The following is a 22,937-nucleotide window of genomic DNA, read 5'->3' as shown; positions in this document are numbered from 1 at the left end:
CATCTGCAGTGATGCTGGGGGAGGGGGAGGGGAGTGTTGCAGGAGAGGCAGGAGGGAGACCAGAAAATACGCAGAATTTTTGTCTTTGGACTCCGCAGAGGAGGCACCACCTGGTGATGTTTTCAGTCCCCCTGTGTATTTTCTAGGCCTTAGGTGAGGTTCGGAGCAATGGATGATATGGCCAGAGGCGGGTTGCTAACGTTGTTGGCTTGGGCTAGAGGAGGTTTTAGAAGAGCTGTTCTATCTTGAGGGTGGGGAAAGCTGCCTAGTGCGTGTTCCCACACTCAGGAGGCATCCGCTTCCCCAGTACTGTAATATCTGTACCCGGTACTGTGTTACTTAGCCTTTCTTTCTTTCTTTCTTTCTTTCTTTCTTTCTTTCTTTCTTTCTTTCCTTCCTTCCTTCCTTCCTTCCTTCCTTCCTTCCTTCCTTCCTTCCTCCCTTCCTTTCTTTCCCTCTCTTTCTCTCTCTGTCCCTCCCTCCCTCCCCCTCACACACACAGAGACCTCCTTTCCTCTCTCCTTTCTTCTTTCTTTCTTCCTTCCTTCCTTCCTTCCTTCCTTTCTTTCTTTCTTTCTTTCTTTCTCTTTCCTCCCCCTTTTTCTCTCCCCCCGCCTCCCCATCAATATCTATCCGTCAGTTTCTTTCTCTTTTCTGTTCTCCTCCTGTGCTCTACCTCTTCATCACTCACTCCACTGTTATCTCCCCCTCTGTCCCTTTCCCCCTCCCTTCCTCTCCCATTGATGCTGCCCTATTTGTGTCTGTCTAGTTCCCCTACCCCAAACTCAGGAATGCTCTTTTTAAAACCCTTGAAGCTGAGATTGGAGGTGAATTTCTGGATTTTCTGGTTTCAAAAATCATTAGTTCAGCAATGTGCATTTTCTCTGTCTTCCTTTTCCGGTTCTTCCTCCTCACATCATTCTCTGGCCATTCCTAAATTGGGGCTGGCTATTGTTGATGATGGGCCCAGCAGACCTTTTCAGCCAAGTGGCCAATTCAGGCAGCCAGTGTGACCAACGCCATCTTGGTGCCCTGCTTCATGAAGCCATTCAAGTGCCCCGTCAGCTGGGCGAAGTGGCAGCGTTTGGGGGCAGCAACGTGGAGCCCAGTGTCCGTAGTTGCTTTCGTTTTGTAAGTATGGAGCTGTAGACTCAAGGAGGAAGGGATTCGAGATGAAAGGGATGGTGAGAGTGGAAGGGGGGGAACCAGCATCTCACGGTGCCAAGTGCTCCGAGGTAAAGGAGCTTTGTTGAGATGGGACAAGAGAACGAACGACTCTCTGGAGTATGGTGATGGGGTCCTGCAAGGAAGATTGTCGATTAAGATAAGGCAGAAGGTAGACACGCTTCTGGAGGGGTGCTGGTTGCCCTGCTTCACTAAGAGCTGCCTGGCCTGCAAGCAGCGCAGTACTTGAACCCAGTCATATCCACTGGATTTCTTATTCCTCTAGAGCACTGGCAAGCCAGTCATTGAAGCTTCTGAGTTCCTAGAGTGGGTCAACTTGGAGCCGCAGTCTATGGTGTGGCTGGCCGTTCTGCATCGGGTCACCATCGCTGAGCAAGTAAAGCATCAGACCAAGTGCTCTATCTGTAGGCAGTGCCCCATCAAGGGGTTCAGGTATGGGTCTGAACACCTGCTGGGGTGAGAAAAATGGGGTGCAACAATGGCTACAAAACGGCATTAGTTAATGATTATATTTTACAGTCTGTCTATGCTGTGTTATTGGTGTATTATTGTAAGATTTTTTATTGAAAAAAATGTTTAACTTCTGAGAAATTAAAAAGGAAATATTTTTGCTCTAGATGTAATACAAAGTACTACAGGTTTTTAGAAATATATAGTAAACATTATAAAAAAATCTATGTACCAAATGTTGAGTCAGCAGATATTTCACCATCAACTGCAGAGAAAGAAAGGGAAAAAAAAACCCTAATTTAGAGCATTTGTAATATGAATATTTCCATCACAAATGAACAACAGGGTACACGCAAAAGATCCCAGTGAAGAATTGGAAAGAGACAGATTCACATGTGCACAGTTTATAACATACAGATGAAGTTCACAAAATCTAAAAGAGTTCCCTAATCTAAAACTCTGAGGGACTGGAGAGATGGCTCTGAAATTAAGAGCAATGGCTGTTCCTCCAGCGGTCCTGAGTTCAATTCCCCAACACCCACATGTTGACTCATAACCATCTATAGTAGGATACAATGCCCTCTTCTGGTGTGCAGATGTACACACAGACAAAGCACGCATACACATAAAATACGTAATAAATAAATCTTTAAGAATCTGAGATCTGTTGGCGATGCCCCATCAAGGATTTCTGGGTTAGCAGACACTCTGCCAGCAAAACCTGAGCAAACATGGCAAGCATTTCCCATAGAAGAGACCCAACCAGTGCCATAGATGTAAATGGCCTCATAGGTGTAAACGACCAGCAGCTATGCAGCCCAACACAAGATCATAAACCCCCAAACTTCATGAGGTTTGTTGTAAGGTAAGTGCACATTCCTCTCAGCTGTGAACAGCATCAATGGCAATAGGTTACAGTGTCGAGCGCCCAGAGTGCGCCTTAGTGCACAGCCAAGCTTAGGGGATGAAATGCGGTTGAAATTCATTTGACGCCTCCCCGATTATAGCCCACTCCTTCCTCTGCAAAGCTAACTGAGCTCATAAAATGCCTACAGTTTGTCAGTATGCCATTGAGGACAGAACCCAGGGTCTTGGGCATGCTAGACAAGCACTGAGTGTTGGTCTCAACCCAGTCAGCCTTTTAGCTTTTTAGACTACTAGCATACAACTGTCCCTGCAAACACTGTGCTTCTTCTAACTTGAGCGAACTAGACCCAGAGGGGAAACATGACTGCCCAAGATAACCTGGCTGTTTAGCTGTAAACACCGAGATAGATACTGGGTGGTCAGAGTCCAGGCATTCTTTGGTGCTGCTAGGACCGGGGGAGTTTAGCTTGCCTTTAGCCAAAGATGGGAAGGACTGTTCTGTGTTCTGTCATAATATAAGTAGAGCTATTATAGAAAACCATTAAAAACAACCTTCAACTAACTTAGGCACAGCTAATGAATAAACTACCTTCATATTGGAGGTCTGACTTCTCCAGGGTAGGGAGGATACATGGGGCCACCCTTGTTTAGAAAGCTACCACATGACAAGCTTATTCCTCCTGGCCCCCTTTTGACCCTGGCTGAAGCAATGCCCCTTCCCACACTTCCTGGGATCTGGGACTTGGCGTTTCATTGGGGATTGGTGGTCTGTGGAATAAGGCTATTTCACAGGTTGAGGATTTCACACGGCTAGGTATAGCCGGTTGCGTCCCACTCCCTTCTGTATGCGTATCTGAATGGGGAAATGATGAGGTCACTGTGGTCCACTGGATTGTCTTTGTGACCATGTTTTCTCTTCCCCAGGTACCGGAGTCTGAAACAGTTTAACGTGGATATCTGTCAGACCTGCTTCTTGACAGGCAGGGCCAGCAAAGGCAATAAGCTCCACTATCCCATCATGGAGTATTACACGCCGGTATGCAGCCTCTGCGCCAGTGGGAGGGATGGGCACCTCTCAGACACTAGGTGGGAGGGATGGGCACCTCTCAGACACTAGGTGGGAGGGATGGGCACCTCTCAGACACTAGGTGGGAGGGGTGGGCACCTCTCAGACACTAGGTGGGAGGGATGGGCACCTCTCAGACACTAGGTGGGAGGGATGGGCACCTCTCAGACACTAGGTGGGAGGGATGGGCACCTCTCAGACACTAGGTGGGAGGGGTGGGCACCTCTCAGACACTAGGTGGGAGGGATGGGCACCTCTCAGACACTAGGTGGGAAGGGTGGGCACCTCTCAGATGCTAGGTGGGAGGGGTGGGCACCTCTCACACACTAGGCTTTGGTCCTCTGCACCAGGTAGGAGGGGTGGGCCTCTCACACGCTAGGCTTTGGTTCTCTTTGTGTAGCATTAACACATGCCAGCTCTCCTGGTGGAACATTCCCCAAACAGTATTGATTCACTGGTTTGGGGGATTCAGGTCCCCCTAGTCTTCCATCATAGCTTTCCTGTCACTGGGGCCACAGTTGACTGAGGGCCCTCTTAGCCCTTTAATTGTCATTAGCTGTTTTGCTGCAGAAATAATGTCCCAAGGGGGAAAAAAGCGCAAGGTGGTTCCAGGTACCCCCTCCTCTTCTCATGTGAGTTTTTCCTGGGCAGCTTCTTGTATGACTTTTGTGCTGAATCACTGGGTCTTTTCTTCCTACTCTGTAATTTTGGTTTGTTGGGTTTTTTTCCTACCCCCTTGTCAGTACCAAAGCCTGTGCTCAAATTGCTCAGTCAATTAAAAGGAAAAAAGATAGGTTTTTTAACCTGTACTCACAGATTGTCCCGGGTTTCCACGGGCAGCCTTCCCTTCGCAGCTGCCCGAGCAGCTCCCTCTGTGCCTGTGAGCTCAGCCGCAGGGTTCCTGCTTGTGCAGCCTCCTGAACTCCTTCCCTTGATGTCCTTGAGAGTTATTCGATTTTCATTTTATGCGTCTGGGTGTTTTGCCCCCACATCTGTCTGTGGACCACTTGCATGCCTAGTGCCTGAAGAGGCCAGGAGAGGGTGTCAGGTCCCTTGGAACTGGAGTGAAAAACCAATGTGGGCTGCCGTGTGGGTGCTGGGACTCGAACCGCAGCCTCTGGACCTGCAGCTCTCTTAAGTTCAGAGCCATCTCTCCAGTACCACCCTCAGTGTCTGTACACGTTTCTGTTCCATTAGATTCATCCAGAAGCCCAGGTCCGCTCTCACTGGCTCTCTCTCCCATCTGCTGCTCCGTTTTCAACCTGTTTCTATATAATCCACTTTCCTGAGGTGTTATCTTCAAATTGTTTTAGCACAGGAATGTGTGAGCCAGTGGGAGTAGGGGCCACGCCCTTTAATTCGGCTTTATTATCACTTACACAAAACATTATAAAGGGCAAACAGAGAAAACTGCGTAGAAGAGGTAAGCCGACAGTCCTCTGCCTCCTGTTCAGCTTCTCCATTCCTAGAACTTATAGAAAAGGGGCAGCACAATGGCGCAGCACGTAAAGGCACTTCCTGCCAAGCCTGAATTTGATTCCTAGAATATTCATGGCGGAAGAAAAGAACCAACACTTGCGTGTTGTCTTCTGAGCTCCACTTACACATCATAGTGTATGCAAGTGCGTGTGCACACACATAAAGTAAACAAACAAAATTTCAAATTTTATAAAAAATTATTACAAAAAAATTTATGTGATAATTTTATTTTTTGAGGAGTTCATGAATGAGCAGTGCATCTACATACTGTACCCCCTCCAACTTTTCCTGTGTCCCCTCCCAAATGCATGCTCTCTTCTTTAATTGTTACATGTATATACATGTGTGCATACATACATACACACATATATACAATATACATATGTATGCACACGCATATATACAGCCTACTGAGTCCATTTAGCTTCACTAGTGTGCACACATGTCCAGGGATGACCTCTGTGGGGGCTTGTCCCTAGAGAAGGATGGTTCTTTCTATTCCCAGCGGGCATCCACCCCTTGTAGCTCTTCGTGTAGGGGTGGGGCCATGTGGAGTTTCCATCTGTGTTGGCATGTCAGCTGGTGTTGTCACCATGGGTACCATTACAGAGCTCCACAACTGCTCAAAGTGTAGATAATAAGTGACTGTGGGCTGCCCAACTCCAACTGGCAACACCAACCCTGCACCTGAGATTAGGGACAATCACAGAAAGGGGCATGGGAAGATTGTGCGAGCCAGAAGTCCAGGACAGCTGCTGTGAGAGCGAGTCTTCTCTGTGTGGCAGCAAAGAACCCATGAGCTTTCAACAATATGCTTACCCGACCAAGCCCAGCATAATGACAAAAAGCGATATCTTAAAATGCAGCAATTACATGCTTACTGTAAAAACTTCCAACTCCGCAGATAGAGGCGTCTAAAGTTTCAGATGAAAATCTTCCTTTCTCTTCACCCTGGCTCTCACCCCTCCAGTCTACCTTCCTAGAGTTCTGAGTTTAGGGTATGGTCTTACAGACGTTTGGAGAGAGGGGTATGGTAGGCACAAACAACGTTGGGATAGCAGTCACATTCTGAACTACAGTGAAAGAGTCACACACCTCATAGTGTGTGGAAGCCACCAGGGTGAGTCCCTCGGTCCTGTCTTCCTGCAGACCACATCCAGTGAAAACATGAGGGACTTCGCCACGACCTTAAAGAATAAATTCCGCTCAAAGCAATATTTCAGCAAACACCCTCAGAGAGGCTATCTGCCTGTGCAGTCAGTGCTGGAGACTGAGTGCAGTGAGACGTGAGTACCGGTGACCTCGCGGAGGCTGCAGATGGCCTCGCGGAGGCTGCAGGTGGCCTCATGCAGCTCACTTATGCTGCGAAGGGGCTGAGTCCCGGATGAGCTGGAGAAAGTTCCCAAGTGAAAGCCCCTAGCGAACAAGGCCGTTCAGCTTGAGTCTGACTTAGCCTCTGGCCTGAGAAATAGAGGAGGATTCGATCTGCTCTCTGCATCGGATTACCATCTTGGCAGGGGAGGGGTGGGAGTGCTGACAGACAGGCAGGCTTTCCGTTGCCTCTGGTCCTCTTAACCTTTGCTCCTTTCCCCCAGACCGGCTTCTTCCCCGATGTTGCCACATGCGGACACACACTCTCGAATTGAGCATTTCGCCAGCAGGTACCACTGCCTTTCAGTGGGAGTTGGGGTGGGGACTGTAGGAAGTCCAAGGGCAAGGAGACTTGGAATGAACCAGGGGAGATGCAGAGTGAACTGTCCATGGCCAGTGGTGGTAAGTGGGGGGCCCCACTCCCAAAGCCCCAAAGTCGGTTATCCGATTGTGCCATTAGATTGCTGGAGGTGGAAGCAGGCCCCACATCCTGCTTTTTCTCTTACTGTGGCTCTTTCTTTCTAGGCTTGCTGAGATGGAAAGTCAAAATTGTTCCTTTTTTAATGACAGCCTGTCCCCGGATGACAGCATGTGAGTTTCTACAGCTGCTAATTTTCCAGAAATAGCTGTCCTTGGGATCCTTCTGCCACTGTTTGAGAATGGGAGGCTGGTGGCTAGGGTCCTTGATTCTCCGAGGAAGGAAGGCTGCTTCCTGACTACACTGTTTAGTAAGAGGCAATTTTCCATCTGTCAACTGAGCCATCTACCCAAGCCCCTTCTATCACAAGATCCCATCCTTCCATGCCTAACTTTAGGCGGGGGGAGGGGGAAGCCTCTATCTGAAGTTACAGAAAGGAGCTGTTATCTCATGCTCAAGATACAAGACCCCATCTAATGCTGCACCAACCCTAGGAGAAGGCAGAGACTCCCAACTGAAGTCTGGCCTAAGGGAGCCCTGGTGTTAGAGCACAGAGAGGGTGACCTTCATTTCTAAAGGAGGTCCCTTGCCTGTAAAGAAGGCCCAGGGACAGCTGACTATATGAGACAATCTGGTCCTGACTGGGACTCAGATCCTTCTGGGAGGAGAGAAAGAAAGGGGACATCGAAATGGCAACAACACAGAAAGAGAAATGATTTTCTTATCATCCTTGAGAAGATCTCAGAAGTATCAGCATCCTGGAAATATCTCCCAGTCCTCTCTCAGATACGGCCTCTTTCAACTTCCAAGGCCTGAACTTGAGGCCTGGCTTTCTTTATGTGACTTCAAAGTGGATGGGCCAGCATAGCTTTTCTGGGGGCTGAGCCAGGATCTGAGCACTGGCTCCCTGACTTGTGTCTGTGTTCAACACCTGGTCACCTCCTTTCCTCTCCTTACACCCATGCAGAGATGAGGACCAGTACCTGTTGCGACACTCCAGCCCCATCACAGACAGGGAGCCAGCCTTTGGACAGCAGGCTCCGTGCGGCATGGGGACAGAAAGCAAAGGAGAGCTAGAGAAGATCCTGGCCCATTTAGAAGATGAGAACCGGTAGGTGTGGCCAGGGCATAAATTTGTGTGGCGCCAGAGGCTGGTGCCTTGAGTTTCAATCTTGATAATTCATGTGTTATACAACCTGGATCAAGTCATTTACATCCTATGATCTTCCATTTTCTTGTCTGTGTGATAGGGATAATGATACCAGTTTCCCAGGGTTACTTTGAGGATCAGATGTAATATAACCCTGACTTTTCCAAGTACCCACTAGAGACAAGCAGAGAGAACCCTAGAAGAATGCAGAAGAGAATATAACCTGTCCTTGCTCTCAAAGAACTTTCTGTACTAAAACTTGAAAGAACTACTTGATCCTGAATGAAAGTTTCCCAGGGGGTTGTGACAGTACATACAGCATTTCCGAACCAGAAGAGACAAAGTACCAGGGATGCCATTAATCTCACAGAGGAAGAGGCCCGAGTACATTGCAAAGCTTGGGAAGCCACAAGTCCTGACTCCTCAGTGTGTGGGGCCTGAGTTTCTGTTTCTAACCAGCTGTCAGGGGCTGTTAGTGTTCCCGGTCCACATGCCCCCCTCGGAGTGGCAAGCCTTAGAACAGTGTGCCTCCAGTGGTGGAGTGCAGGTGAGGACCGGCTTATAAAGTGTGTGTCACGAGTCCAGGAAAGACAAGCACACAAATAGACGGTAGGCGTTTCAAAACTTTTCTCGCAAACTTGACATGGTCAGGATCAAGCACATGGCTAGTTGGTCCAACACTGAACAGGCTGGGGATGGAGTCGAGTGGTGTAGAGCCTGTGCGGCAGGGGATGGCAGTGTTGTGAGCTGTGGACAGTTGTGAGCAGTAGAACATCAGTGGTGTGAACTAAAATCAAAACCCTGCTTCCTCACTAGGGGTGGTCTGGAGAACTGCTCCATTAGAGCAGTGGGGAGCCGGCGCTGGGAAATGCTAGCAAGAGTGATTCTGTTTGCCCAAACAACAGGAAGTAGTGGGCCTAAAAGTAGGCTGGTTCTTTGGAATGTTTCCTCGACCCATTGTGAGCACTCGAAGCAGGTCAGATGGGGGGGGGGCTGTAGAGAGAAGAAGCAGGTCAGAAGAGAAGAAGCAGGTCAGATGGGGGGGGGCTGTAGAGAGAAGAAGCAGGATAGGTGATCTCTTTATGTATGCTGTCTTCCCTTAGAATCTAAAAGTCTATAAGTGGAGTAGGTAAGCCATTGGCACTAATGCCTCTTTTATTTGCAGAACATGTTCGTGCCTGCTTTTGAAGGTCAAAATTAATCCCCAAAGCATCAAAGCCCTAAGACATTTCTTATGTGAAATGTCAGCTCACTACTCTGAGGCCTCGGGATGGCAGAGTAAATGTCAAATGGGCTGGAGAGGAAATGGCTGTGGTCCTCTCGAGCAGAGCATTGCCAGGGATTGGGTTAGGAGCGCAGAGTGACCCCTCACACCCGGGAAAAGGGGGGCCCTGTGGAATCTGGATAGCCAATTGACCCTGTTAAAGCCCTAGGTCTTGGCTTCCATGTCCATGGCAGGATTCTCCAGGGAGAGCTGAGGCGCCTGAAGTGGCAACACGAGGAAGCAGCGGAGGCACCCACCCTGACTGAGGGCTCCAGTGAAGCAACTCCGGACCACCGCAATGAGGAGCTCCTGGCTGAAGCCAGGATCCTGCGGCAGCACAAGAGCCGCCTGGAGACACGCATGCAGATCCTTGAAGACCACAACAAGCAGCTGGAGTCTCAGCTGCAGCGCCTGAGGGAGCTGCTCTTGCAGGTGAGGTTGGGGATACAGAAGCAGGGCAACCCCTGACTCAGGAGGAGGGCATGGAGAGATGGGGGTGCAGCAGAGAAAAGAGAAAGCACCCCTTGACTGAGGCAGTCAGATGACTTCTTGGGATGAGCTGACAGGCAACTGGAATGAAGGGACAAAGAAGGAAATGGGCGGTATGGCTACATCCTCTTCCACACCACACCACCTCTCTTGTGAGTCCCAAACTGCCTCCGGCCTGGAGACAGAGGAAGGACTTTTAAGGATTTTCTAGTTCTCAGCCCATTGGAATTTGGTATTAAAAGAACTCACTTCAAAACCCATCTGAGACAAAGGGGTTCAGTTAGGAAAGCACCAAGCACAAGGGCCCCTATTGGATCGGCAAAGGCCATGTTTAAAAGAAAAGGCCAGATGTGGTAACACACACATGGAATCGCTGTACCAAGGACGTGGATTACTGGGGCTTGCGGGCCAGCCTAGCCTACTGGGTGAGTTCCAGGCCTGTGAAGGACCTGTCTCTTAAAATAAAGAAAAGCAAAGTGGATAATACCTGAAGAATGGCACCCAAAGTTGCTCTCTGGCCTCCACAGTCATGGCTGTACATGTACACTCACGAGCACACACACGCCAACACACAATCCAAAATGTGGCATTTTCAGGTTTGGACATGCTTGGCAAGAGAAATATATTACCCAAGGGCTTCCTTTTTGTCTCCAGGAGGTCAGGCATCTCTGGGGTCAGACAGCCTGGGTTTGAATATAGTGCTGTCAGCCAGTGCCTGGGGGGTGCTGGGAAAGTTCTATAACCATATCTGGCCCCAGTTCTCTTGTTTGTAAAACAGAGGTAGTGATAAAGCAGCTCAGTTTTTAAGCGAGACAAACAACAGAGCTGAAGAGATGGCTCCGCAGTTAAGAATGCTCAGCTCTTCCAGAGGACCAGAGTTGAGTTGCCCACCACCCATGTAGTGCAGCTCACAACCAGGAGTAACTCTAGATCCAAGGGATCAGACACCTTCTTCTGACCTCTGGAAGTACCTGCACACCTGTGCCATACACTCACAGATGCATATGCAAAAATAAAAGATAAAAAAATACATCTTTTTTTAAAAGGACAGCAAGATGGCTCAGCTAATAAAATCCTCGCCACACAGGCCTGACAACCTGAGTTCAATCCCTGGAACCCATATAACGGTGGAAAGAGAGAACCAACTCCACGAAGTTCTCCTATAACCTACACATATGCCCCATAACACATACGAGTCTCCACACAGCACACACATACACATAGTAATAGCGATAATAATAATTTAAAAAGTAATACCACCAGCATCGTAGGATTTTAATCGTCCTAAAAATCAAATAATGGTCCAACAGTGGGGGCGCATGCCTTTAATCCCAGCACTTGGGAGGCAGAGGCAGGTGGATCTCAGTGAGTTCAAGGCCAGCCTAGCGTACAAAAGCTAGTTCCAGGACAGCCACAGCCAGGGCTACACAGAGAAAGCCTGTCTAGAAAAATAGACCAAAATTAAATAGTGCATGTTGCATAATTCAGGTAGATACCAGGAATATAGTACACTCATCATATATGTCATCATATGCGATAGACAGTGGCATCCCTTCTCTGCATTATCCTAGGAACAGCCTTTTTTTTTCTTGACCAGTTTTTCAGTTCACATTCATGTAATATTTTTATCATGGCCTCTTTGTACATTTCTGTGATCATACTTTGTTCTCCCTAATTGCCCTGCTCTATGCCCCCTCTAGCTAGTTCCCTTCCTTCTCCCCCCATCAGCCCCCCATTCTGCCTTCTTTATGGCATGTATTTCATTGCCCTCTCTGGTTCAGGGACAGTATTTAATGAATTCCTTGAGTTTCCTAACATATACTGTTATGTCATGAACTCAGAATCAGGTATACAGCAATAAAACTCCAGAGAAAATTGGCCTCTAAATAGCTTAATTATAATTGAAATGGCAGCAAGAGACCTTTAGGTGCAGTGTTGTTCTTAAGAACCAGGAGCCTTTGACTCGTGTTGTTAAAGGAAGAATTTAACTGATACCTGGACGATCTAAGAGGTTTCCTAAAGGGGAAAGTCCTGGTTTATGGCACTATGAAAAGCTTCTTAGAGACCCAGGGCATAAGGATAGGCATGAGATCTCTAAGTCCCTTTCAAAGTCAGGAGTCTATGAGGTCAGAAAGGCAAAGCCACTGAAATCCTGTCTTAACTCTTGCTAGCCACCTACTGAATCAGATGGCAATGGCTCTGCAGGCTCATCCCTGGCTTCCTCGCCACACCAATCAGAAGGCAGTCATCCCCGGGAGAAGGGCCAGACTACCCCAGACACTGAGGCAGCAGGTAAGTTCCCCCACCTAGCCCCTTCCTCCAGCAATTTGTCCTACCTTAGATTGCCTGCCCAAAGTTTTGCTAGAGCTGGGACTAGGGTTGTGTATAATTGATTTCTTAACTGTTTCTCTCATATGCATCTTCTAAAAAAGAAACTGTCTAGCAAGTTACTCCTACAGGCTAGTCTTCCGAACAGGAGGGTGAGAGTACTCTGGACCCGCTATCCAGATAACAGCAGCCGACTTCAGCCTCTTGGCTTCCTTTTTTAGTTTTTGTTTTTTGAGACAGGGTTTCTCTGTGTAGCCCTAATATGTCCTGGAACTCACTCTGTAGACTAGGATGGCCTCGAACTCCTGCCTCTGCCTCCCAAGTGCTGGGATTAAAAGCATGTGCCACCACCACCTGGCTAGCTTCCTTTTTTGTTGAATTCATTTATTTTATGTGCAGTGGTGTTTTGCCTGCATGTATGCAAGGCAATCTCAAGTAATCTTTCCCGATATTTCTCTTCCAACTTAGATGACGTGGGGTCAAAGAGCCAGGATGTCAGCCTATGCTTAGAAGACATCATGGAGAAACTCCGTCATGCCTTCCCCAGTGTGCGAAGCTCCGATGTGACTGCCAATACCTTGCTGGCCTCTTGATGGAGTCAGATCCCCATCCCATAGTCCATTTCCTTTCCTGATTCTTGTCAAGGCCTTCCCTCAACCTTTGCCCAACCATTCTAGTACCCACTGCCCCCGTATTTCTCAACCAGGGCTATTTGGACCTGGGGCAGCAGCAGGGATCCAATGGTATGTGAGATGTGATGGGGATGGGGGAGGACAGGTGCGCTTCCTCTAGAAATGTTCCGGTTAATCCATTAGAGCGAGGCTATCCCTCATGCTATCCTGCTGTTGCAGCCCAGGCAAAGGCAAATCGCACTTGTCGTCCAGATGAAGAGCAGAGAATGACCTTGCAGAGCTAAGCAATGCCCACTGGTCCCTTTCCCTTCTCTGTGGAATCATGGAGAGGAAAGTCTAATGGCCTCAGGGTATCTACATTCCAGAAACCCGGAGGGGTTAATTCTACTCCCTGGCCCGATCGAAAGAGGCAAACGGGTTTCCCTGAGACACCCCTCCAGAGTGCCCCTTAGGGAAATCTGGGCCGTGTATGTCCTGTTACTTCAGTTACAGAGCATAGGTCTCACCTTGCGGATTCTACCTACATGTTTCTCACTGCAATACCTTCAGTTCCTCTCGCCACAGTACCTATCAGACTTCTCTGAGGGGACAGTTCATTGTGGACATGCTTCCACCTTATACTTGGAAACATTAAAGAAATACTTGTGGGTTTATATTTCCCCCATGATCCTCCTGTTTCCTGAAGATCTTGCCATCCCACGAGACTCCTTGAGAGGCTCTGGAGCCCATCTGAAACCACTCTTTGGTCTTCCAAGTCTGTCCCCACAGATCTGGGGCAGGAGTGGCAGCCTCTTCAGCAAGGATGCCTTGTTCGCTCTCTCCTTGGGTGACAAAGGAAAAGAAACCCTCTTTCCTTGGGGAGTGTGAGCCTGCCACTCTCCAGGCTATAGCCATTTGGTAGCATAGGCTGGATTAGGTGAGGTGGCTCTTTACCCCCAGCTGTTCACTGGAAAGTTACAACCGCCCAGCCTGAATGGTGGTCCCTGCTTAAAAACCGCTAGACTTGAATCTAAAAATGGGCCCCATTCCACCCACATAGCACCAATGTTTTCCTGTGCATAAAACTGTTGCTAACTCTGAAATGTGAATCCAGTCCTCAAAATGAACTAACTTTTCCTAGACTGTATATACCATGATTCCTTTGTCCAGCAACTGTTCAAAATAGAGTATGGGGTGAGAAGACTGGGGAACTTGGAACAGAGACAGAGCCCACTTGGGCTACTTTCTAGAGGAGCGCTTCTTCCCCAGAATCTTGCAGCTGACTAAATTTTGAGTTTATCCGTGCATTCATATCTATTCTACCATCTATCAGTGCTCCCCCAGCCTTGCTCACACATTAAATTCTAATACTTCTTGAAGAATTAGTACCCTGCCTTGCTCCCTCTGTTAGCCTCAGTCTCTGGCTGGGAAGATAGAGCCACCCTGGCTGTGCCCCTAGGGTGTTTCTCTCCATTGATATTTGAGGTGAGCTGACCTTAAGACCAAAGCAATGGAAGTCTGTGGCCACAGAGTAATCGAACAGGAAGAGACATTCTGTTCTCTTCACTAATTCCAAGTTTCGTTCCATGGAGACTTGGGAAATTTTGTTTCTGACTACTCTCACATGATTCAGGAACCAAAGTAGAGCACATCACACCTCTACCCACTCCACACAGAAAAGAAGGAACAAAAGGAGTCTGCTGGCCTATGCCAGGCTAAGACAGAGTACATCCCATGGTCCCCTGAGCTCCTAAGCTCTGGCTCATGGCCTTATGGAATGCAGTGGTTGTCACCAAGGTCAGGAGGGAGTGGGATGATTGGAGTTCTGTGGTATAAACCAAGCCATGGCCAACATACGGAACTGCTAGGAACCTGGTCTGATGTATTCTGGGGGAGACAGCAGAGGCTTGATTGAAATCAAGATTGCATTCTCCCCAACCACGCCACAGGTTCAGGGATCCAATTTCATGTCTGGAGGTCTCTGGGCTAGAGATTCTGTTTATCTGGTGAGCATTTGGTAAGCAAGCCTCAAACAGAGAGCCAGGTCATCATCAGAAGGAGGCGCCATTGTTGAGGCCTAGATTGTAGGCAGCATGTAGATCATTTTGTTGTGGAACGGGAGACTCGTGAACTACCAAGTGTGTGCTTCCCTAGGGCATAGGAGCACAGATGCTATGGGATAATCTTTTGTGAGGAGAGTCCTTTCTTTAGCCTCCACCCCACTCGAGAGCTCTTAGGCAGCTGAGGGTCTGTGACAGTGGCCTTGGACTGGACTTGGGAGAAAAGATGTTGATCTTGTTATGTAGGATTTGTGCTGGAGGTAGACTGGAGCAGCAGGTCAAGGTTGGAGCCTCACTAAGGGAGTCCCTGGCACTTTGCCGTCTTGTGTTTCCCTGCAATGCCTGAGGTGAGTGTCTTGCTCAAGGGTCCAGTAGCAGTCACTGCTACATGCATAGGCAGTTGCCATGCAGTCATGGAAATGGCCCCTTGGACCATGTGAATCCACACTGGGGTTGAATTTAGCAAAAATGTCTTCTATGTTTTGGGGTAAGTTGTGTGTTGTAACTCCTAAAGAAATCATGTGTAACGTACGGCCCTAGCCTGGAAGGTAGCGGATGAGTCACTGGGTTAGTAGCCTAAGGAGAACTTTCTGACTGAGGAGATTAGGATCAATGATGAGGAACGTGTTTACTGGACTGGTTATCCAATAGTGTAGGCCATTTCCTCTGGACGGAATTCGATAGAGAACAACAAGCCATAGGGCGGACAGCTGTGCTTTCGGCGCCAGCAGGGGAGCCTCACAGTGATTGGCAATTGTTCCAGAAGGCTGACTGGCTGGAAGATGTAAGACTGTGGTACATAGTTCCCTGGAGAGTTTTCCACCCAGGGGGAAATGTGCCCTTCTCTTCAGAATGTGGAGGATGGCTCTCGATATTTCTCTCAAGGCCTAGAGTGAGGCAGTATTTCCCTGTGAAGAAACCTGACTGAGCTTTCAGGTGTTTTGTGAACGGGTCTGGCAGACCACAATCGCTAAAAAGAAACTAAGGGGAAAGGCAGAGGCCAAGCCTGGGAGAGCTTGACCACCAGATTAGTTTTAAGGACTACCTTTGTTTCCTGGGCTATGTGTTTTGAAAGGGTTTGGGAGGGTCCATGTCCAGCTTCAGGCTAGAGCATTTTTGAACTCACATTTTCAGTGGCAGAGTTGTGGCCTTTGGGGACGATTTTCTGTCAGTAATTACATCCAATTTCACTTGATACTGTTGACAGATGACCAGCAAAGTTGCTGCCTTTTTAGGAACAGTCCTGGGAGAGAACCTGGAGGCATTACCCTAAGGCTGTGGCAATTTACCTCCTCATCTGGGTAGCCCAATCAGTGGGCCTCCCTGTAGAAGCCTGATACTTGGAACAAAGAAATACTTCTCGGTGTTTAATGCATGCGACTTGGGGGGGGGGGGACTCAAGGCCAGAGCTCCTTTCCCAGTGTCCATCTCCTCCTTTAGTAGCCATATTTGGAAGTAGACCTGATGAATATCCTTGCCGTTCCCAAGGCAGTATTACAGGCAGACGGAAGTCTGCTGTGCTGTTGTTTCCTGGCTGCAAGAACGAATCAAAAGGATGAAAATTAGGGAAGGGGGTTGGGGAGGAGGTGTCAAGGATGGCATGTAACTGTGTAAAAGTTTGGGATGAAGGGTTGGGGCTAGAAGCAAATGGGTTGACTTCAATTGCCACTCACTGTGGTGCTTTTCCCATTTTATCCTTGAATTCTGCTTTAAAAAGAATAAATTTGTATTTGTTTACCTTGCTTCCTCTGGTTCTTTTCTCCAATTATGACATTCTGTCCTCTTCCAATATTTCAGGATGGAAAGAACAAAGCATAGGTCAAGAAGCCACAGGGACACTGTCAAACAGGCCACAGTCACCTCTATCCATGGCCCCTTCAAGTTTCCTCTCCCAAAAGAAGAGCTTACCTCACAGGATAAGTAATGCTTTCTAAATTTTCTCATTGATCTGAGATTTTCTAGCAGGTGAAACAATATGAGAAAAATCAAGGCTACTACTGTGAGTTTCAATGAAAGCATATATATATATATATATATATATATATATATATATATTCAGTTTATTCTGAATATATATATGTTGTTGTGCCCAGATTACGACCTCCAGAGAGAGACCATCAGAGAACATAATACAAACATGTTTGGAACTCATCTCCATCCCCGTTACAACAAGGTAGAGAGGGGTTGTATCTCCTCTGTGGGGTAAGCTTTTAAAGACATAACTACAAAGAGAATCTTTGAAGATGCTTTGGCATGGGTACAAGGACTTTTGCTCACTCCCATCCTGTTAAGTCAGCTTTCTCCTTGTTCTTAGAGCAAGGCCACTGTTCCTGAGTCAGGCCATCTTTATCAGCCTGTTCCAGGTGGCTGGCTGGGCTGAGCTAAGTGACCTTGTGCTCGGAATCTCCTGGGTGGGAGAGGGGAAGACCACTATCTTCCTGGGAAAACATTCTGCTAGGAAATTTCTTCTCGCCCCTTTGAGAATAAGGGGTGAGGGTCCTACATTTCCCCACTCCTCTTGGTCCTAAGGCTCAGCTCAATCACGAACTGACTTTGCTAACTTTGGCTAAGTTGTCTCTTACAATTACAGTCTTTTTATGTTTTTTTTTTTCTGACTTAGCATTTTAACCAGGGATTATTGGAGGATGTATTGTTTTAACTGCTTCCAGCTAACTTTGGGTGTCATGGTCAAGGGTTAACAAAGATGAAATGCTAGTCAAAAAGAGAAAATTTTGGGGAGGGGGCAATATGTGGGAGGAGGGGGAGGGAAATGGGAAACAGGGAGGAGGCAGTAATTTTAATTAAAAAAAGAATAAAATAATATAAAATAAAAAATAATACATACTATAAAAAAAAGAAAATTTTAGGAACATTTGGTTTGTGGACTTTGTTGAAGAGCCAGGGAGCATTCATATAGGCTAGACTGGTCCACATCAGTTTTTTAGCAAGTTCATGGTTCACAGTCATTTGGAGCAGGTTGTAGTCAGGAATTGATGCTTGCTTGTGTCTGACAACCAAGGGAAAACCTGTTGAGACAAATTTAAACTAGGAACAGAAGTTAATACATTTGAAACTTTTAGGCCCATATTAAAATCTATATTATAGAAATAGCAGAACATGGGATGTACTCACTCATATTTGGTTTCTAGCCATAAATAAAGGACATTGAGACTATAATTCGTGACTCTAGAGAAGCTAAATAAGAAGGTGAACCCAAAGAAAAACATATAAGCATCCCCCTGAATATTAACCTTCATCAGGCGATGAAAGAAGACAGAGACAGAGACCAACATTGGAGCACTGGACTGAAGTCTCACGATCCAAAGGAGGAGCAGAAGGAGAGTGAGCACGAGCAAGGAACTCAGGACTGCGAGGGGTGCACCCACACACTGAGGCAATGGGGATGATCTATCGGGAACTCACCAAGGCCAGCTGGCCGGGGACTGAAAAAGCATGGGACAAAACCGGTCTCGCTGAACATAATGGACAATGAGGACTACTGAGAACTGAAGAACAATGGCAATGGGTTCTTGATCCTATTGCATGTAATGGCTTTGTGGGAGCCCAGGTAGTTTGGATGCTCACCTTAATAGACCTGGATGGAGGTGGGTGGTCCTTGGACCTCCCACAGGGCAGAGAAACCTGCTTACTCTTTGGGCTGAGGAGGAAGGAAGACTTGATTGGGGGAGGGGGAGGGAATGGGAGGTGGTGGCGGGGAAGAGGCAGAAATCTTTAATAATTAAATTAATTAATTAATAAAAATCAGAAAAAAAAAAAGAAATAGCAAATAACAGATATTTATAAAACAGGAAAAATAGACTTATACCTTTGATTTCCAGCAAAAACAGAAAATCCTGAACTTGTAACCCAAACAGTATGTAGTCATTGTTTTATTGTTTATTAGAACTATATTAAATTACTTTGTAAACCCTTAATGTTTCTGAATTTTTTATATCCTCAGGCCTTTATACATAATGAGCTAACAAGCTGGCTTATAGCTTTGTGGAAGGATCTGGATATCCTTCTTGCTCTTAAACTGATATTATAGCTGGCCTAGCCATTAATACAATCAGAGATCTTAGAAGGATAAATAAATTATATTTAAATACAGACAAAACAGAAAAATGACAGAGACCAGCCCATATACAGTCATACCCAGGCCTCCATAGCACTGGAGGCAGAAGTATCAGAACAGAAGACTTTACCAGACCCATAAGGTGATTGGTTTCTGTGGAAGAGGGGCATGGAAAAGACTGACCTTATTCTGTCTAGACAAACGTCGTGCAATCAATTCTCCAAGGTCCTACTGTGTGTCCACAGTCTACACCGGGTCCTGGCAGCCGGTGTTGCACTGGGGGTCATCTCACCCAGTGGTCAGCATCGTCGTTATCCAGGTGGAGACATCATGGTGTCCCATACTCTTCTTTGGAGACCTTAGATCACTGTTAGGATCTCAGAGTCTCTGTCTGATACAAGCTTTTTAAACATTATTTTAAATGCCATATTCCATAGATATCTAAAGTATTTAGGGCTGTCCAGGTATCTCTGATTAGACAGCCTTTATTATTTGTTTTAAGCTTTAAAACATATACAGGGGACTAAATAAGGCTTATCCCTGCACTTAAATTAGTACTTTGAAGATGACTGATTATTAACTTGTATTTTTAACAGACCAGAACTATATACCATATTTTTGTCAGATTGAACCTTTAAATTAATGATTTTAGCAAAGACAATGAGGCTAAAATCTAAACATTAGCTGATGCTTTTGGTGACTATCACCTGACATTTGTGGTTTTCTTTGTAACTTTTTTTCCTTTAGGAGTCTAGTCCCAGCTATTTCCGGTGGTAACTGACATTCTTGTATATCAATAAGGAACAGCATAAAACAGTTTTAACATTATCTATATAAAAAAGACATCCAAATTTTTGCAAACCCAAATCTAATGACCAGAGCTCAGAGAAAAATTGCAAGTACAAAACTTATAATTACCAAAGACTAATTTTTTAACAAAACAAGCATACATAATTTTCTTAAGAAATAAACATAACCTTTTAACAAGACAAACAAGGTTTCTTAAACAAAAAAAAAAGAATTAACTGTTAAACATTTAGATACAAGAAATTACAGCAAACATCTTTTGGCTTTTTATAATTTTTTTATACCTTTTGTGACTCTTTATATGCCTTTTGTAATTCTTAGGTCTGGCTCTTTTTCTATCTTTGTTTTATTGGTTAATCCAGATAGTTTTAGACAAACTTCTTTTTTATTATTTTAGTCTCCTGCCTTTTTTTTGCTTTTTAGACAATATAAAAACCTCTATTAAAAACTTTTTTAGACAATATGCAAATTTTTAGCACAGTCTTTTTCTGTGATTTTATCCAGCAGAACAGTGCATAAAACAAAAGCAGAAATATGTATCTTAATCAAAGGTGGTAAGTATTTGTAACCCATATATTTTTTTTCCTGTGGAAACAAAAGCATTTTCAAATATAATGCATCTTTGACATTTACTTTAAAAATCAATGCTTTTAACATTACAGGTTGATATGATTTAAAAATTCTTATAAGCAGTATCAGGGCAGGAAAGGGTTAAGACGGGAACATGCTGACCAGCAGAAGAGACCTTGAGTGTTATCATACTTTGGCTCAGAAAAGAAAAGAGGCACAGAGAGTGTCCTTGGCTGTCAATGCTTTTTTAAAAAAGTTTTTTGTTAACATTTTTTGAACATGATCTCAGATTTTTTGTTTTACGTTTGCACAGTTTCTTAATTGTAAGCGGTCAATTCCCTGCCACCTGCGTAAAGGTCCCTCTCTCCTGCCTAAGGCAAAGACCCTCAGGATACAGAGAGAGAACAAAGGAGAGGGGGCTGCCCTGTTCTGCTGCAGCCGGCCTCTCTGTCACTAGCTCCACCGCCTGCCTTTTGAAGAGGCATCCCTCTGCCCTCAGCCTTCTCAAGAGGCATCCCTCTGCCCTCAGCCTTCTGAAGAGGCATCCCTCTGCCCTCAGCCTTCTCAAGAGGCATCCCTGTGCCCTCAGCCTTCTCAAGAGGCATCCCTCTGCCCTCAGCCTTCTCAAGAGGCATCCCTCTGCCCTCAGCCGTGTGCACGATGATTTTGTCATCCGCTCCATCTCGGGTGTCCTTGCTCCCTGGCCTCGGAGCCCCCCAGCCCCCACCCAGATCCTCTGCCATATTGCATTTCCCACAGTCTCAAGGCTTAGCTCTCAGCACCCAGGCAGTGTATACTCTCTGCCATCAGACCTGACTCAGGGCTAAGGATAGAGACCCTAAATGGGCTGCTGTGAAGTCATCTGCATTTTACATTTAAGTTTTGTCTTATTTTTTTTTCAGTCCTCATCAGTCCAGTCTTAAACATAGTAAACAAAGAGACAGCAGTTTTCTGGAACTCCAGGGGATCACCATGCACCCGATGTAGTGGCCCCAAAGACATTCCAAGTCTCAGGCATGTACTCCCTACCCTCTCTGCGCCCAGTTCCTTTTGGGCACTCTCCAAGATTTTGCCTCTCTCCTCTCCATCCCTAACGACTGGGGAGAGAGGACTGGGGCTCCATAGGAGAATTCCCATCCCTGTCTAAAAATAACCTGGGGCCAGCAAGTCCTCTGTCTGGAAATGACCTGGGGCCAGAAAGGCCCCTGTCTGAAAATGACCTGGGACTGGGAGAATTCCCATCCCTGTTTAGAAATGACCCGGATCTAAAAAGGCCCCTGTCTGGAAATGACCCAGGACTGGGAGAATTCCCATCCCTGTCTACTGACCTGGGAGCAAAACTCCCTGTGTAAAAATGAAAGGCCCCTGTCTGGAAACACCTGTCAATATCAAAATCCCAAATCGGTCGACTGGTACAAACCAAAGCAGCCATAGTCAGACAGACAAGACAAAATAACAGAGACAAAGAGACAAGAGACAAAAGACCAAGAGCGCTCTCTCACCGACAGATGCTTAATAAACCTCCGGACTTCCATCATCCTGGTGGAATCTCTGGGGTTCCCGGCCAATGCGCCATATGTTGTGCCCAGATTATGACCCCCAGAGAGAGACCACCAGAGAGGCCCAGACTGTAATAAGCAAGGTTTAATCAGCATAATACAAACATGTTTGGAACCCCTGTCTACTAACCCCGTTATGTGAGGTAGAGACGAGTTGTATCTCCTCTGTGGGGTAAGCTTTTAAAGGCATAACTACAAAGAGGCTTTTTGAAGTTGCTTTGGCACGGGTGCAAGGACTTTTGCTCCCTCCCATTTTGCTAAGTCAGCTTTTTTTCTTTTTCTTAGAGCAAGGCCACTGTTCCTGAGTTAGGCATCTTTATCAGCCTGTTCCAGGTGGCTGGCTGGGCTGAGCTAAGTGACCTTGTGCTCGGAATCTCCTGGGTGGGAGAGGGGAAGGCCACTATCTTCCTGGGAAAACATTCTGCTAGGAAATTTCTTCTCGCCCCTTTGAGAATAAGGGGTGAGGGACCTACAATAGATATATAGTGTTAAAACGTCCCCATGAGCTGATGATGACTCATTTTATTTAATGCCATTTCATGGCAAAATAAAACTCTGTTAGTCCTTCACTTGCACCAATTTTTCTTTCCTTGCCAGTCCATAGCAATACTGTTCAGTACAAATACAGGTCACATTCAGAATTTAAATACTTAAAACACATCTAAAATGTAAAGCTAGTTAGGGGAAATTAATTTTAATATTTTAGCTCACTCAACAAATACTATCCTTCCAACTATAGATTTATAACTAATATTATTATTAATGTGACTATTTTAATATTTTACCTATTTTTCCTAAGTCTTCAGAGCTGTCAATATGTCAGCTTGAGATAAGACAAGATACTCAGATATATACAGTTTATTGTTTACAGAGACAACAAAAATGGACTAGTGCTATAAGCTCCTGGGTCCTTTTATCTCAAAGGATGATGCTGAAATTAAAGGGTTCAGATGACATGTAAAATGATGGACCCCCTATTGTGGAATTGTCAATGCTATATTGCAGCTGAGCAGGCCTATGGCCTATAGCTGGACCCCAGAAGCAGAAAGCCCTCCTCCACCCACCGAGAAAGAGGAAGGTAGATGAGACACTGCATTAGAGTCACCTCCGTCAAGATAGGGAGATGAGTAAAGAGTCTTGTAGCCACCTCTACGAGTCACTTCATGTGTTCTGGAAAAGTCACAGTCT

The 22,937-nt window shown here is 46.3% G+C and overlaps 1 protein-coding gene across 2 annotated transcripts in view; it reads left to right on the top strand.

Moving 5' to 3' along the window:
- The window catches only part of Drp2 (dystrophin related protein 2), a 51,969-nt gene extending 35,214 nt beyond the window's left edge, over positions 1–16,755 (top strand). Inside the window, exons 14-24 of one of the 2 annotated variants that reach the window (XR_009056472.1) lie at positions 974–1,131; positions 1,451–1,617; positions 3,427–3,538; positions 6,197–6,333; positions 6,643–6,708; positions 6,944–7,009; positions 7,804–7,947; positions 9,445–9,682; positions 11,911–12,031; positions 12,536–12,810; positions 16,536–16,755. Coding sequence is in view for 1 of the 2 variants with exons in the window: in XM_057759804.1 (XP_057615787.1) it covers positions 974–1,131; positions 1,451–1,617; positions 3,427–3,538; positions 6,197–6,333; positions 6,643–6,708; positions 6,944–7,009; positions 7,804–7,947; positions 9,445–9,682; positions 11,911–12,031; positions 12,536–12,660 (1,334 nt within the window). In the remaining variant the exon portion in view is untranslated. Of the gene's footprint in view, positions 1–973; positions 1,132–1,450; positions 1,618–3,426; positions 3,539–6,196; positions 6,334–6,642; positions 6,709–6,943; positions 7,010–7,803; positions 7,948–9,444; positions 9,683–11,910; positions 12,032–12,535 lie in introns of both variants that reach the window. The other variant, XM_057759804.1, reaches the window with a different exon arrangement.
- The last annotated feature ends 6,182 nt before the right edge of the window (positions 16,756–22,937 follow it).

Source organism: Chionomys nivalis, chromosome X (genome assembly GCF_950005125.1).
Source record: "Chionomys nivalis chromosome X, mChiNiv1.1, whole genome shotgun sequence".
Classification (NCBI taxonomy): domain Eukaryota; kingdom Metazoa; phylum Chordata; class Mammalia; order Rodentia; family Cricetidae; genus Chionomys; species Chionomys nivalis.
This window is presented reverse-complemented; position numbering and strand designations above follow the sequence as displayed.